The sequence below is a fragment of the Megalops cyprinoides genome, chromosome 4, assembly GCF_013368585.1.
Source record: "Megalops cyprinoides isolate fMegCyp1 chromosome 4, fMegCyp1.pri, whole genome shotgun sequence".
NCBI lineage: Eukaryota > Metazoa > Chordata > Actinopteri > Elopiformes > Megalopidae > Megalops > Megalops cyprinoides.
Window position 1 is genome coordinate 40,511,915 of NC_050586.1, and position 16,781 is coordinate 40,528,695.

General features: G+C 44.0%; 1 protein-coding gene across 1 annotated transcript in view; it reads left to right on the forward strand.

Moving 5' to 3' along the window:
• The window catches only part of stpg2 (sperm-tail PG-rich repeat containing 2), a 47,948-nt gene that overhangs the window by 16,901 nt on the left and 14,266 nt on the right, over positions 1-16,781 (forward strand). The window contains exon 10 of the mRNA XM_036526855.1: positions 42-134. Coding sequence (XP_036382748.1) covers positions 42-134 — 93 coding nt within the window. The remainder of the gene's footprint in view (positions 1-41; positions 135-16,781) is intronic.

The window sequence follows — 16,781 nt, forward strand, 5'->3', positions numbered from 1 at the left end:
CGTGCATGGAAATCCCAACTCCTTATGAATTCTCTTCAAAGGTGGAGAAGAAGTCTGAGGAGCTGTACAAGCAGAAGCACACAGCTGTGTTCAAGTCAGCCACAGAGCGGCTAGTGAGCTCCCAGGCGCCCCAGGTAAGGATCTAATCACACGCAGGACTTCAGTGTGACCTCTGACCCACCCAACTGAACAAAATATCACAAATCTGTCATAATTGGTGGCACTGTTACTTGTCATGAGCCAACTGGCTTCATTCAGCATCTGAAGCTGGTGACCTGATGTAGAAGGTATGTATTTTCAGATTATCCAGCAAAAGGTTTGGATCGTGCAAACCAGTCCGATAAAACTATTTTACACTGCTCTTCCTGTCAAAAGCACAGTGCAAAGCCTGGAGTTCTTTTTTGTGTTCATCCTTCACCTGTGGGTGTTCTACCTTGATCAAGATTAAAACTATAGCTTTTTGTGGGCTTCAGCTACGTTTTAGTACCATGGCATTGGCCTTGAATGAGTTTAGCGTGTGAGTGGGTGATGGCTGATGTTGTGTCTGTTACGAAACATTCAGTTGGGACGGAGGAAGTGCCGGCGTCTATCTGTGAAAGTCTGTGAGGGAGCAGCGAGAGAGGGTTTATCACCAGCGAGATTCTGCACTCTACAGTTCTTCTTATCACTGCCAAAGAGTTCGCAAAGAATTCTGATGAATATGCATATGCAGACAGGCTGTTGTGACAGTTTTACGCGTGTCGGTGGTGAGTATCCAACACACCAATGAATATCCTTAAGCAACTACATTCGGCAGAGTGCTTTAGGCCCTACGGTGGAGGTGCAGAGACCTTGAATGTGAAGAACAGCGAGTAAGATGTGATGAGACTAATGGTATAGTGTCTCTGCAGCGGAGCAGCGGTGGTGCTTGGCCTTGCTGATCAGATCACAGTCGCAAATCTCCACAGAGTCTCTCTCTCTCGAGAGAAGGACGCCGTGCTCTCTCTGCAAACGGCAGCCTGCTTGGTGACTGCGCACTTACAGCCAGCGAGGGCCTCGCTTTGTCTGGTGCATCCTTGCGTCCCAGCAGTCCTTGCTGGAATAATGAGGCTGTTACCATGGCAAGGGAACAGATCCCCTCATGCCCAAGGAGTGTGGGATGGTGAGGGAGGGGTGGCCATTTGTCTCTTGAGAGCATGTGGCAGGCCGATCTATTCATTCGTTTTTGGGTTGACTGTCCTCTGGAAGACAGGGGCCATATCCTTGGGCAACCAGTGGGTTGACAGTGTAAGGAGGTGTGGTGTGTGGCCACTGTTGGTCTGTCCATGGGGGAATTCTAAGGGCCTCTCCATAATCGATTCTAATTCTGTTTCAGTGAGCTGCAGCCATTTACGTCAGTGCCTACCACTATGCTTCACTGCCTCTAGGGCGGCAGTGTACCACAATGGTAAGCAGCAGGGCTCGTAACCCAGAGGTTGCTGGTTTAATTCCCTGCTGGGGCACTCCTTTTGTACCCTTGGGCAAGGTGTCAAACCCAGACTTGCCTCAGTAAATATCCACCATAGTGGTATGGAGCAGAGTTTGTAACCAAGAGGCTGCTGGTTCAGTTCCCTGCTGGGGCACTGCTGTTATACCCTTGGGCAAGGTACTTAACCCCGACTTGCCTCTGTAAATATCCAGCTATATCCAGGATAACATGTAAAAATTGTAAGTCAGTCTGGATAAGAGTGTCTGCTGGACAAAAGCACCTGAGTGGTGCTCCTCACCCCAATCCAGCAACAGGACGTGACCCATGGAGTCTCCAGGGCCTGCTGTGGTGTCTCCATGGACACCACAGCAGAACGATGGCAACAGTCTGCTTGAATGGCAGGGGGTGCCACACCGGGGGACTGGGCGGCCAAAGTCCGCCAGTGGTCTGCTTCTGATAGCTGCAAGGCTCCCCTCTCCACGAGCAATAAAGCGAGTTTTTTTACGCTCGGCCTATAAATAGCACGTCTCAGCTTGCAGCATCTGTCCCGGGGCGTCCCGTGGCTCGGGCTCAACACTGCGTGCTGTTAACAGAGGCAATTTATTCCACGCAACGCATGTTCCCATATTTATAAATCCTGGACCGTCATAAAACCAGACACGTAATTAATTCCTCTCTCAGCAAGTTGCCCTTCTTCTTAATTGCCTTTAACAGCCATTAAAATACAGCCTTCTTTTGGGGGGTAATGCGCTTTGGAAAGTTTTATTTCAAAGGGGTAGAGGCCGCCCCGCTGTGTGCCGATGGGAAAATGGATATCCTCTCAGCACTCATGAGAGAGGGGGACGTGTCAGGTGTGATGAGACCTTTTACTGCTGCCAAGTATCCTTTTCTCCAAATCATTTTTTTAAAACAGCTGATAGAAAGAAGATATAATTGATGCAAATCAGGTTATGCATTTGGTATGTGATGAGAACCGCCTTGAAGCACGTGTGTTATTTCAACCCTACTGCGGAAATTACAGGAGAAGGTAATTAGTCAAATTGAACACCAAAAAAAAGTCAATTGAGGAAGCAGAGGTTCTCACTAAAGGCTGGGTAGTGCTCTCAGAGGTTTCCGGGTAATCAGTCTTTGTGTGAATGCTGGTTTGATCGAGCATAGAAGGCTTGTCTTGCTTCTCTCCCAAAGTACCTGTGTGAATGTGTGTCTTGACAGATGTGACTGATGCCTTGGCTTCTCAATTGCTTCATGGGTGATACACCTTAGCAGTTTCGTCACAGCGTTTAAACCAGTGCACTTTATTACAATTGAATGCCCTGCGGACTCAGCATTTACAATAGTAGTTTGTGTTGTACATGTGATTTTACCATGAAATGTTTCCAATGTATGCAATGATTCAGTCTTCATTACTCATGATTTTTTTTTACAGTTTTCTGTTTCTCATATCTCTTCTCTTCTAGCTTTCTTGCTATACTGCATAGCTAACTAACAGTTACTGTGGGAACCAGAATGCTATGGTCAAAGATGGAGTGTGGTTAGACTTACTGTGACCTCAATAAATAGTTTTGTTCTATTGTAGTTTTATACATGGGCCAAGGGGCATTGGTTGAGATAGACTGGCGTGAGCCTTCTGTGCACAGATGATGGAAGTGAACGTATTTCAAGCCCGAGAATCCACAGCATGCTTTTTGCCACTGGCTCTTTGGCGTCGCGGTCAAAGTCGCATGGTTGGTACCCCGTAGACCCGGGTTCAAGGCCGGGCGGGGTGACTGCTCTCGCCCTTTGCTACGGGGCAAGACAAAAGACAAGGGATTTTGCTAATAATCTGTCCATTCAGGGAAAGTGCAGTTCTAGTTTGCTCTCTCCCAACAAGTCCAGCTCCCGTCCTTTTTTCTTCCCCCGTCTGGCCCTGCAGGATGTTTCATTTTGTGTCTCTTCCCCACAGATTAAATTGTCACAGCGTGAAAATGCGGCAGCCAAACAAATAGAGAAATGAACGTATGAAAATACATGGAGGGAGGGCGGATTACAAACAGATTTTCTCCCATTTTCCGAAATTAACTGATCGGAGATAGCGCTGTGTTTCACTTCTTTTTTTTTTGTTGCTGTGTCTTACTCTTCTCCCGCAGCTCCCCTTTCCTCCCCTCCCACACGGTGGGTATAAATAGAGAGGCCTTGTGTAGTGCGGGATCTGAGAGAGCTGTAATAATGCCACGCTGGGCCTCCTTTCTGCAGAGTTAATGAAAAACCGCGTGACGCCGCACCGGTTAGCGCGCCGGCTCGGGCCTGCGTCTCCCCTGCGTCCCACCGCGACGTATATTAAAAGTGTCTAATCAGTGTCTAATCAGCCTTCACTATCATTGTGCCGCAGCACGCGAGGAGGAGGGTTGGAGGGGGAGGAAGAATGAAAAATCCTCATCTGTCATAGTCCCTTTATTACCCCTCGGCTTCGGGAGCCCGTTTTCCGGAGAGGTTGAGTCGGAGTCACTGGAACCGTTTACTCTGGCCTGCGGACGACCCCTGCGAGGTGCACGCACAAACAAACCGACGGCCAAAACCCATTCATATTCCACTGTTGCATCTATAAAACCTGGGCTGAGGAGTCCAGCAGTGACCAGTGTAAGCTAAATATGAGCTGCGGGGAAGGTATCAGGGCTTTGCTAAAAAAAGACATTCATTCAAACAAGACAACAAGCCTTTTCAGTTTTCCATCCCACACACAGAAGCAGGGTGTGCGCTGACATTGACACATGGCAGCTGCAAGTCGATTCACATATGTTTTTGCATCTAATGGAGAGAGCTTTGTGAAAACACATTTGTCACAAGATGATCTTTCTCATTCTGAGATTGCTAAACTCAAGGATGAATGAGATTAATTTCTTTACTATGGGGATAAAAAATGCTATGCCTTGCTCCCAGTTGTCTCGGACAGAATGATTCTATAAAGACTTCTTATCAACATTAATTTTTTTTTTTCAAATGACGATAGCCATCTAAGAATGTCTTTTTTTGTCTTGTAATGAAAGGAGAAATGATCTGTAAGAAAGGTAATTCTATACATTACAACGATATTAAGGTGAATGATCTTGAAATGACAAATAATCAAGATTTATGGACTGAACATGGTCATTTTTGCAGTGAACACTGGTAGAATGTGATTCTAGTTTTACAGCCCATACATACCGGGAATTTACAAGCAAAAAAGCAAATAACGGCAAATAAAAAGCAAAGACCCAGCGTGATCCGTCTTCCAGAAACTGGAAATATCCTCAGCTCTGATTATCACTATGGAGGGACATTGTGCCACCTGTCATGTCAAATTATATCAAGAGCCGATGACTGTCAGCAGTGTTGGATGGAGGTTGGGCATTTCATCCTGTTAAAATCACATGTAAAATGTGAAATGCATTAAACTTTAAAACAAGGAGAAGCCACAGGAATGTATGTAATGTCACGCTGCAGCAGCCTAGATCCCAAAATTAATGTGGCAACACATGCTGCCCTACAACTCCTTGCCTGCAGGGTCACTGCAACACACACCACCCATCTGCTTCAACAAACATAATATCATCCCAGTGTAACACTGCTGTCTGTCAGGACTATCAGTGAGCTTTATTAAAGTCCACAGGGCACAGGTCCAGAGGTCCATTTTATTAATATCCATGTCCATATACATTATAGAAACAGAGAATATTACAGAATGAGAAACAGAGATCCCTTTCATAAATGCTCTTACAGGCAGCATAGACATTAACAGACACTGACAGAGTCAAGGTTAAGCAGCAGTATTAATAAAGAAAAGGAATTAAAAAAGTGATTTGTTCCCGGTCTTTGTTGATGGGCTCTGCAGCACCATATTATCTATTCAATTAGAGTACCTGGAGATAATTAGCAGCCTTGCTAAACATACGTTTATTGAGCAAGGGTAACATCGATTTAATTACCCCAGAGGAGCACAACAAAAGAGTAACTGAGATCCGTATGTGTAATTCAACTGCGTTCCAGTGGAAATGGAGTTATAGAGAGAAACAGTGACAGAGAGAGAGAGAGAGAGAGGGGGGGGGGGGGGGGGGGGGGGGGAGGGAGGGAGGAGAATGTGGAACACAAAGAGTCAAAAGAAAGCTCGCTCTCTTTTCAAAACATGACGTCACACATGGCACCAGTGTTCTCAGTTTGTTTTGGAAGGGGTCAGCACAGCATCAGAGAACAAAACATTTATACAGCATCCCTGGTTTGAGGGGGACAACTCTGATCTTGGGGAAATGTCAAACGAGATTGGGAATGTGAATGACAAAGTTGTGAAAGATGTAAAACTGGTAGCAGGGCCAAGCCGAAGTGCTGACAGGAATTGTTAAGTTAGGCAAGAATGGAATCACTTGGGTGCCTTACTAAGCAACTGTATCTGTGTTCCCATCAGGGTTAACATGACGATAAACCTTTATGCATTTACCAGTCACATTTTACTTAAGCAGGTTGAGCTTGAGCTGGTGGGCTGTGTACATTAGTATCTGTGTGTGTGTGTGTGTGTGTTGACATACTGTATATACTTTTTTTGCAACCCCACTCTTAGGCCGGAGCCACACCAGTAGTGTTGCGTGTGTGTCGCTGAGCTGCTGCGGCTCGCATGCGTGTGTTTGTCCACACCGCCAGCGTTGCTGCTGCGGCGATGCTACTGCCAGCCCCATCTTTCTACATTGAGTTTGCCTTTGATAATGGCCATCAATAGTAAAATGTTTGATTTAATTTCATTATAAATTTCATTTATATTTAGTTTAGACAGAGTTTGAAATGGATACAGGAAGTGTTGAGTTAAAAATATATATATTTTTTTTCATGTCTGTGACACATTCTACACATATAGACATTGAAACTAAAGGTGTAATGTTGCTGGTATGATGTCAATATGACTATCAACAGATCATTTTCACTGTCTACAGTGGCAATTTTAGACTTTTTTGACTGGGGTGGCCCAACTGATTCATTCAAGGGTGACATGAGGAAAACGCAACATCCGCAATAACAGAAATAGCCGCATAACAATATTTATAATGCCCCCCCCCCCCCCCCCCCCCATACACTAAAAGCACTGCAAGAAATTTGCACAAATCCAATACAGGAGCTAAACCATGACCTAACCATATAAACACCATATTCAGAGGATGAAACTACAAAGAAGGACAAACACCATATTCTCACGTCATCTTTTTTTATTTGAAGAAATTCAAATACAAATCAACAAGCACATGCCAACTAAATAATGAAAAGATCCTACTCCTACAAGGCTTTTTTTCAATAATGATTTACATTTAACTAGCTAGCTGTCTGGTGAGCTATGTAGTTCATTATCAAGCTAGCTGACGTTAGCTAGCTAGCTAGATAAATAGATTAGCTATCTTGCAACCTATCTTAGCTACCTTGCTAGATGGGCAGATAGCTAGACAGATAGCTAGCTAGATAACTTTGCTTGGTAGCAAGAGCAATAGTGTTGTAAACTATCTCACATACTAACAACCAATTACACATATAGAACTGCTGTTTCTTGGCTATATCAAAACGTGTACTTAAATTTTTGAAGTCAGTCCTGACTCCCGTGCTGATTTGAACCACCGAGTACATCAAGAAAAGTCCCGCCATCGACCTGGTTGAAGGCCAATCATAGACTAGGATTTTGGGTGGCAAACCAGGATGTCCCGTGCCTCCTGAAGCCCCCCTCTGGCCCTGCCCCTAATTGTCTGTTTTTGCTGAGAACCGCGTGCATCACGCGGAGAAAATAGGTGATACTCCAAATCTCTAGATGTGGGCTGAGTGGCTGCTCTAATCTGTTAAAATGGGCGCCAAAATGAAAATCGAGACGTTCCGCGACCGTCACGCACACGTGACGCAACTGGTGTGGCCCTGGCCTTATTTAGTCGTCACCACTTGGATACTATTGTCTCTCACTGTGACTCTCTCAAGTATCCTAGCATACCACAATGGCCTAAACACCTATTGGTAGATGGGCGTAAGTTGGCCGACGAAATTTGCAGGTGCTTTATGAGTAACAGAGTGCCTGACAACCCCTGCTGACATACCTACCCCTATCCCCAGTGGAACTGAACCAATTTGTTTCACCTCTGTGGGCTTCGGACCATCATCAGCTGATGACACAGCTGGGTTTGAAGCCAAGCCATACAGCTCAGCATGCACTCAAGTGTGTGCCTCAAACACTGAGCCACTCAGGAGCCTGAGACCTGAATATTTGTGAAAAGTTTGAAAAATTTCATATTGTTGTCTGCACAGCAGCAGTGTAATAAACCCCTTACCCAACGCTGAAGGCGCTGGTCCCGGCTTAACGAGCATCTGCCTTGGCTGTAACGACATGTCTCTGATTTTTAGATTCTTCTTTCTACTGAAATTCCTATTGCTGTGTGGATCACAAAGAGCGTTACGAGTTTGTCCAAAATCAAAGGTCTGATCCTCTGGCGCACAACCCAGCGCATGACCCCCTTTTTTTAAATGATCCTAATAAACAGAGGAAAGAACCTTGTGCTGACCAGAGGTTGGTTCCTGCATTTGTGTGAGTGTGTGTGTGTGCGCATGTGTGTTTGTGTGGCAGGGTCATTTGTGCTTAGTATGAGATTTCAGACTAAGGAGCAAGATGGCATTTTCTTTGAAACACATTTACAACATGGCTTTGGATAACCACAGGGTTCTTTTATTGTGTTTGGATTTCTAGCAGGTAATCACTCTATTTCTGTCACTCTTCTCCACACAAACCATTAGCGCTATTATCCCTCTGCATTCTTCCCACAGTCCTACAGAGCACTCCCCCGTCAGCGTGAGATCCCCCCCAGTAAACGAAAACAAATTGGCTTTAAAATATGCGTGCTGTTTAAAGTGCTCCGCGTGCGTCTGCCGTCGGTGTCACGGTGCTAAAATATGGATGGTGCCGTGGAGACGTCACGGTAACGAGCGAAACAGAGCGGCGGCTCGGGGTCGGATATGACTGCGGCTGTCTCCCAGTGCCACGCCGCGCCAAATCTGTCGCGCCGTGTGCTGGGGAGAGAGGAGGGGACGGGACTGCTCCGTCTGCATGCCCCCACCCCATTGCGGCGTCTGGAAATACCGAATGCATGAAATGGCACGGAAGCAGTGGCCGTCTTTTTGAAAACGGGGACATCGTTTATTCCTGCGTTTTCAGCATATTCCCTCACTGCCACCTCTCTCCCTGACATCTGACCTCACCTCCTCTTCATGTGTCGGCACAACTTCATAACAGTGCTGTCTGATGGCTTGGCAAGTGATGATGTATGAAAACGTTTTGTGTAGGAAAGATGAGAAGAAGAGAACAACGTAGGTCACATATGTCAAAAACAAGGCCTGCGGGCCAAATCAGGCCCACGCGCCATTCTATCTGGCCCGCGCAATGATTTGGATTTTCTACTAACTCTGGCCGGCTTCCGTATCGTCCACAACACGCTGCACTACAATCCCCAACATACACTGCAACGCGCTGGCCTTTAAACACCTGCATGCCACCCCTACTCGTCCCAACACTCCTCCCACCCACAATCAAATACACTCACGTGACAGTTGTTGCATGTCACAATCCCACACTAGACATGAACGTTCAGCCGTGCACGACTGTTGTATCTCGCATCAAAAATAACTGAGCCAGCCAGGTAGCCAAAAATGGCTAAAAAAAGTGCACAGTGAAGGTTTTCAAGACAGGTGGGAGATCGAGTACCAGTTTACTTACAATAGGGACAAACCTGTCTGACATGTTTAGGAAAATATAATCAATTATTAATATTGTAATGACTAGAGGAAATTCTTGCTAAATGTTTTCAGTAGCGTTAAGCTTCTCATATTTTTCAGTTAGCATTTGCTATATCAAATTATTGCTAATCACACCGGTGTGACCGTACGCGCAAAAGGTTTAAACATGCAGTAAACGAGGTAATTTAGCTTCCCCAATCCCCATGAACACTTGGATAAGCCTAATAGTGGCAAATCACACCGGTGTGACCATATGCGCGAAAGGGTGAAAAAAACTTGTCATTTTAACAGTGGATTTTCTTGAACTTTAAATATAATTCAACTGAAAAACAAATAACCCTAACCGCTACCCCCGATGTCATCGTCCATCGCGATGTTTCACTGTAGACATTGTCATAATTCGGTAGACATCGCCCAACCCTACTTATAACGATATGGATATATATATATATCTTGAGGGTTTCGGCAGCTCAGACCTTACTTAACCCCAGAGATTAATGAACTTGTAACAAAGAAAAGATGCCAGGTGTCTAGCTCAAGCAAATACGTAGATTCCATAGACCTACGGTTGGACAATTATTTGTATGTATTTTGATAATTGTTTTTTTTTTTTTTTAATATTACAAGTACAGCGTGCCTATATTTTGTTGTTGTTGGAGTTCTGAAATACTTATTATATTTTGATATAGCCTAATGATATATTTTGATCATACAATGACCAGTTTGGTAGCAGAATGGTATTTTTTTTTAAAAAGAACAAAACAAAACTATAGGCCATGTCTGGCCCGTGATTGTTTTAATATGGCCCCTTCAGTGATTGAGTTTGACACCCCTGACATAGGTAAACAATGGAGGAAAGGACTGAATTTTGCATACTTGATTTTTATGTGTGATCTTACGGGTTTTAGGTGTGCTCTCTGGGAAGCTGACGCGGCTTGTATTTCAAATAAAATACAATGGTGAAAGAAGGCCACAACCCGTTTCATTCGCCCGAGCAAACGACTGACCCGGGGTATCTTTAATCCCATCTAGGTTGCTAGATTCAGTGTGTGCGCAAAACACTTGATATGCGGTGATAGCCCGGCTTCTCTCGCTGCCACCTCCATGTTGCGTGCATTGTCGGTAACAACGGCGATACTTTGGTTTTTGCTTCGTTGTACAAGGCTGGTATTACAGACTGACTAAAGTGCTGGCGTGACGGGATGTTGTATTTGTGCTCTAGTGTGGTAGTAGTAGTAGGCGAACTCCTTCGTTGTCGACTACCGAGAATGGTCTCATGCCATTAGCGATAAACACTCCTATGGATCTGGTGATATCTTGTGCTCTTGCACACGCATGAGGCAACGGGGATGCAAAACTTTCTCCAAGAGAAGTTTGGCGTTTAAGCACTTTCTTTTTCACGTCCCCTGACCGGAGTTTATGGTTGTGGTGGCGTTGTAGCTGCTGTATCATATTCGTGGTATTAGCAGTAGTGTAGCTGATAGTTTTCCTACAGTGTTTGCAGACCGTCTTCATTTTGTCAGTTAATTTGTCGCCATTCTCCTGTTGAATGATTGGAAAGCCAAAATGTTGCCACACTTCTGATTTAAAGGAGGATGGCGCATCCTCAATTTCAATCTCAGCTCCAGCCACACTCATTACGTTTAACGCTGACGCTGCTAGTCTGCTACTGAAACCTCTTCTTTCTGTCTATGACTGAAACCTGTAAAACGTAAGAACGTGGAATGCCGGAAGCGTGACATATGACTTTGTGCACTGATAACACAAATAATGATACAGGTGACTACTTTCATTTTATATATTTATTTACTACCGCTGATGAATTGTAATGTAGTATTTGTTATATTTGGTGTTTGCATGCATTTGTATGTCTAAACATTTGAAATAAAATGAATGTTTAGTGATGACAATAATACAAAAATATAATTAGAGCTGATGATCAAAACCGTCCAATTTATACAATGCGTACCGTCACATTATTGCACCGCGATGTATCGTGCTACGATGAATCGTTACACCCCTACCTAACGGGCAACACATCTACAAATCCTTGAGTTACCGTCCCACCATGTTTGCCTGCGACTGATTTGTAAATTATTATTAGCATTTTTGATGTAGGTTCACTTTGTTTCAGACCACAAAATTGCACATGGGCCTGAATTCATCTTAGTCTGCTCGATATTGCGTGCTGACTCGGCTTTTGGTTGGTACTACTTTGCTTTCGCTAGAGCTCTGCTTGCTTGCTGTTTACATGCAGTGAAAGTTCTCTGGAGAATATGCTGGTTTGATGGATAATGCAGACACTCTATGGACTGACCTCTCCCATTTCTTGTATTAATTGCTTTCACCAAGAATCTGCAGTGGAAACAGAACATAGTGGAAAAACTCTTGTGTTTATCTTTTGATGACACATACTTTTGGAAATTAACATCGCATAAGGCAATCAGCTGAAGCACAACCAAAACCATCACTTTACCAGACCAGTTTGATGCCTTTAGTGTGTGTCCTTTTGAACTTGAATGCTTTAAATACTGCTCAAATTTTTGGTAGATCAAAATCATAAGCACACTGAGTTCATTTTCCCAGTTCTCCCAATTAAATGGGACAGTCCATCTCAGTTTAATTGTCTTCATTAAAATCCTGCTGTGATAACATTACTGTCAGTGTTCTACGAACAGCTCCAAACGAATCAAACTGTGCTTGAATCAAACAGTCAAAAAATCTAGGTGTGAAGTACACTAATATACTGATGTGAGAATAAATGATAATCCTAACTGCTACATCTGCCAGTCTCCAAGTATAAAAATAGCATGAAGGCCATAGGTCTCAGTCCAGCCAGCAGGTTATGTTAGATCAAAACTGGTTGAACCCAGTTGCAATATGAAGATGTTAAGTCTTCAGAAGGGAATGGAATATGTTGAGCGAATATGCCATCTTGGAACAGGTAGCTCATTCCACTACTGTGGGCCAAGACTGAGAATAAGAGAATTCTCGTCATGGGGCTTTCAAGAGGAAGGACTGACAGAGGACTGGTAGTGATAGAGCACAAGGCAGGAGTTAGCCTGTAGGGAGAGATGAGAGACAATAAGTAGGGACGGTGTGAATGGCAGCCCCCTTATGCCAGTGACAGACTTCTACAGCAGACATTGGCTGTAGGTAACCAGTAACCAGTGCAGTAACCAGCGCAGTGAAACTTCAGGAAACAGGACTTCAGGTAAACAAGGTAAACAATGAATATCTGTACTTTACATTCTGTCAGCACACTACCCATTTCTCACTCCACTAGGGGTCAAGTGATGCAGATGTGTATATGTAATCATATATCAACACTGAGTGAATCTTAGTGCAAATAAATATTTAGTTGCAATCAAGTGAACCTTAGTGCAAATAAATATTTAGTTGCAATCAAAATAAACATGTGAGTCATACAAGGAAAAATGAATCATAATTAAAATAAAAACCTCTTTACAATTCACAGAAATGCATTATCTCCACAGTGGACTGCTGCTCGCTGTCTTTAAGACAGTTATATATTGCCTGCGTTCATGAATTAGTAGATGCCTCACATAAAGCATCCAGTCATATTCCACGTGGCAACAGCAAACCGTAGAGCAAAATCTGCATTAAAATCAAAAATTTCCCCCTTCTTGTGTATCACATGTAACGAATATGTATCATGCTGGTGTAGGATGCAGCACATTACACAGGCAAACCGTATCAGACATGTGTAAAATCCAGTTTATTTCCCTATGTAGTGAATCAACCAAATGGTGTAAATTCCACATTGGGTGTAAAATTCGAAAATGGAGAAGGAAGAGGGAGGAGACCAGCAGGCTCCTTGGAGATTGAGAAGTGAAAAAACATTTTTGAAAATCCTTGGCCTAATTAGCTAGCCCAATTCACATTCTCCTTTGCAGTACGCGGCTTTGTCAGTAAGTATTTACATCTTATTTTTTCACCTTCATCCTTTCCTTGGTTTTTGGTGTGATGGTTTCGTGTGAAGAGGACCCATGGAAACAAGCTGCTCTTCCCTCTCAAGTCGAGTCCCTCTGGAAGTGTGCTTCCCCTCCTCCTCTGGATTGCTTTATCTGTTTTTCTTCCCCTCCTGGTGGACTGTTACCCCCTCTACCTCCTCCGTCTGTCAGACGCAGCCACATGTGGGCGGCAGCTGTGTAGACACAGCTGTGGAGGAGCAGGTGAAGTCACAGGGAAAACGGCGGAAATCGCGGGAGGACGGAACACAAATTAAGGATGCTAAGTGTTTGCAGAGCAAAGGGCCTGGAGCTGATCAAATCCAGCAGCGGGTCCTGGTGTTTGCAGAATTTCCTCCGCTGCCAAAACAAAGGAGCCTCCGTTCTGTGTTCATTACGCCCGGCGCTAAACGAGCCACACAGTGAGGGAGGCAAACCCTGTTCTTTCTGTGCTGGGAAGAGCAGTAAATACTAACAGTGCCAAAATGAAAACTGTGTCCATCAGCAGACTTCATACAGAGCCCGAACCCCAGCACATGGAGATGGTCTCACCTTCGCTTAATTTTATGTTCCCTCTCGAACACTAGCAGAAGGTGACATTTCACTCATTAACCAGAGCTAAAAACAATTAAACACAGTGAGCACAGAGGCTGCAGAACCCATAATGGAACATGCATCGTAGACATCCGCCATTATTAATCATGTTATTGATTCTGTAAATTGGAATGGTTTGTACTCTGCAGATGACCTGCGCACATTGTGTGGGAAGGGTGGGAACTCTCAGGGGGCACTGACAGAGGGAGATGTGTGTGAGATATGGGATCTCCGAGAGCGGCTAGGAGTGGTGAAAGGGGCTGAAGCTGAGATGTGGAGAGCGATGACTCTGGCAGCGAGCTTCACCACACTCATTAATTCCCATCTGTTTTTTTTTTCTCTGAGAGAGCGATGAAGCTCAAGAGATGTGTGAACATTGATCTCTCGACTAGGGGGTTTCAGAGTTTTGTACAGAATGCTTTTTTTTTTTCAGAAATAGACACTTAATAAAAACAGCAGAAGCGGCAAGAGGAACGCGCTGTGAGAAGGAAAGGGACAAATAAAGAAATACCTTTGGGTTTCTAGCTACACTAGAATGAGAGAGTGATACACTCCGTACCAATGGAGAGGATAACAGAAGGAAATGAGGAAAACACAGGACACAAGATGTAAGATTAGGTTGGGGTGGGCATTCATACAGAGTACCCAAAGGGTATGATGCAATTTCATAGCAAACCTGTGAATTAGAAAGAGAAGAGAAAACCATTTGTGGTGAAGGGATAGGTTTAAAAATGGAAAGCAAACAGAAAATCCAGAGAGCAGGGAAGAGAAGATAGGGATGGATGTAAAAAACAGCAATGAGCAGAGGGACAACCTTTCCTGGAGACTAGAGCAGAAGGACAAACTTTCCTGGAGATGAGAAAAGAGAACCAAACAATAGCTGAAAAGGTATTAAAAGATCTGCAGTATCACAAGCAGTGAGGACATCAAGACAAATTAAGCCAAATGTTGGTACTTCCCCTGCTGCAGGGAGCCTATAAATGTTTTAGACATAGCGGCTTCTATAGAGAGGAAAGGAACTGATACTTAGACTGGAGAGGATCAAGTATCAGTGCCTGGAAAGGATTCTAGAGAATCAGGCAGACAGCTCACTCAGACGTTAGAGGAGAAAAAACAGTAAAGAGGGTAATTTAGCAGGTGTGCGGGAGCAGAATTGCGTATTTCTGTGAAGAGATACAACGCGATGCATATATTTATGAGAGTGGAAACAGAGCAGGAATTCAGGGCAGACTTGAAACAGATGAATATGCACGCAGATCCTGTATATGACAATTTAAGATGGACAAACACAGAGTTACCTGCATAATTATTTTCACTTTTAAACTATCCTATATATAAATGGCATATGCATGGCTTTAACTGCTAGAATACTCCTGTTTTGAAGAACTGGTGAAAGGGGTGTGACAGATTCCCATTGTTTTATTTCAATGTCACAGGAAGGACCCACAGGAGTGTGTGGTGGGCAGGATCCCTCATTCTTCTTTATGGCTGTGGCAATCCTGTCATGCAGTACATGATATGTATGGGGTATCATTCCCCCACAGACAAGGCGATGGGTCAAACCATTTCACTCAAACTGCCCTTGAGAACTGAGCAGTAATTAAACGGTCAGTCATCCAACCTGAATATGAACATTTGAGAAGATAAAAACGTTCTTGTCCAGCCCACAGAGGCTGTTTTCTAAAAGACAGTCGGTGACCTTTACGTACCCGGAATGTCTTTTCTTGCCAGACTTTCCGAGTCAGGAGGTGTGCATTTTTTTTTTTTTTTTTGCTCTATTTTTAAGATGTTAGTTCATTTCATCACTTTATATGGCAGCCCTATTATGAACATTAGATGGGTAAAGGGAAACAAAATCTGAATATACAATTTCATCACCTTCCCTGTCAGTTTCACATTAGCTCCTGTCAGAGCCGTGTCGGGTGCAGAGACAGAGAATAGAGGTAGACAGTGCAAGTGCGGTGTAATTGAATGCATTACTGACTCTTGTCAATCTGTGATAGTCACTGAGCTAGCTCAGTTAAACATCACATTGGCTCTAATTGCAGCATTGGGGCTCAATAACACAGCGTGGGTTGGTGGTATGAAAAAGAGGGGAGGGGCGGGGGTGTGGTGGTGGTGGCGGGGGGGTTCGCCTATGTGAATGGAGGCGCTGACAGAATCCACAGGTGGAGTGACAGGTGAGGGAAATGACAGAGCGGACCCTTTTTCTTCCTGTTTCCTCCGGCCATTTCATTACTGTGTCATTTTCACCATCTGCAGCTGCCTCTCACCATTGTGCGTTCTAATGACATGCAAATGCTGTCCAGGGTGGCCATTATCATATCACAGCTGAACTAGAAAACACAAGAAACTGGGCCGGAAAGTTTGTCTCCGCCTGCATTAGCGCAGTGTGCGCTATGCTACATAAAAAGAGTCTGAATGTTCTACTTAAACCTTTTCATGCATAAAAAGTTAACGAGGGGATATAAGAAGAAGTGAGGATGCCACTGTGCAGTTTAATAGTCCTGCGGGCCACAAGTTTCCACAGTGAAAGAAATGGTAACTTTCTTTGGCTTTGATGCAAACAACATGCCTCCCTTCTTGTTTTTTATTATTATTATTTTTTTTATAAATCCTTTTCATTCTCAGCTTTCATAATAAAAAAATGGTGTTCACTTTGAAAAGAGTGCAGTTAAGAGGGAACAGTTCCTTTGAGTGAAAATGCAAAAGTTGGATGTTCAAAAACAATTGCGGGATACATTTATTTTCACTTTGTTATTGCACTGTTGCTGCACACCCTCAGACTTGAAAACTAGATAAATACTGGTATTATAAACTAGAAAATAACAGCTAGTATGAAAATATAATAATTGACACATGTCTGGACACAGTACATTTATGCGTAAGAGTCACCCTACCACAGAGACAGCTGTAGAACAAGCCATGAAGCAAGGCATGAAGTGTAGGGTAGCCTGATTGCAAGCATGCTAGCTCCAACAGCAGTTACAGATTCTTCCTAGCCAGTTAGCTAT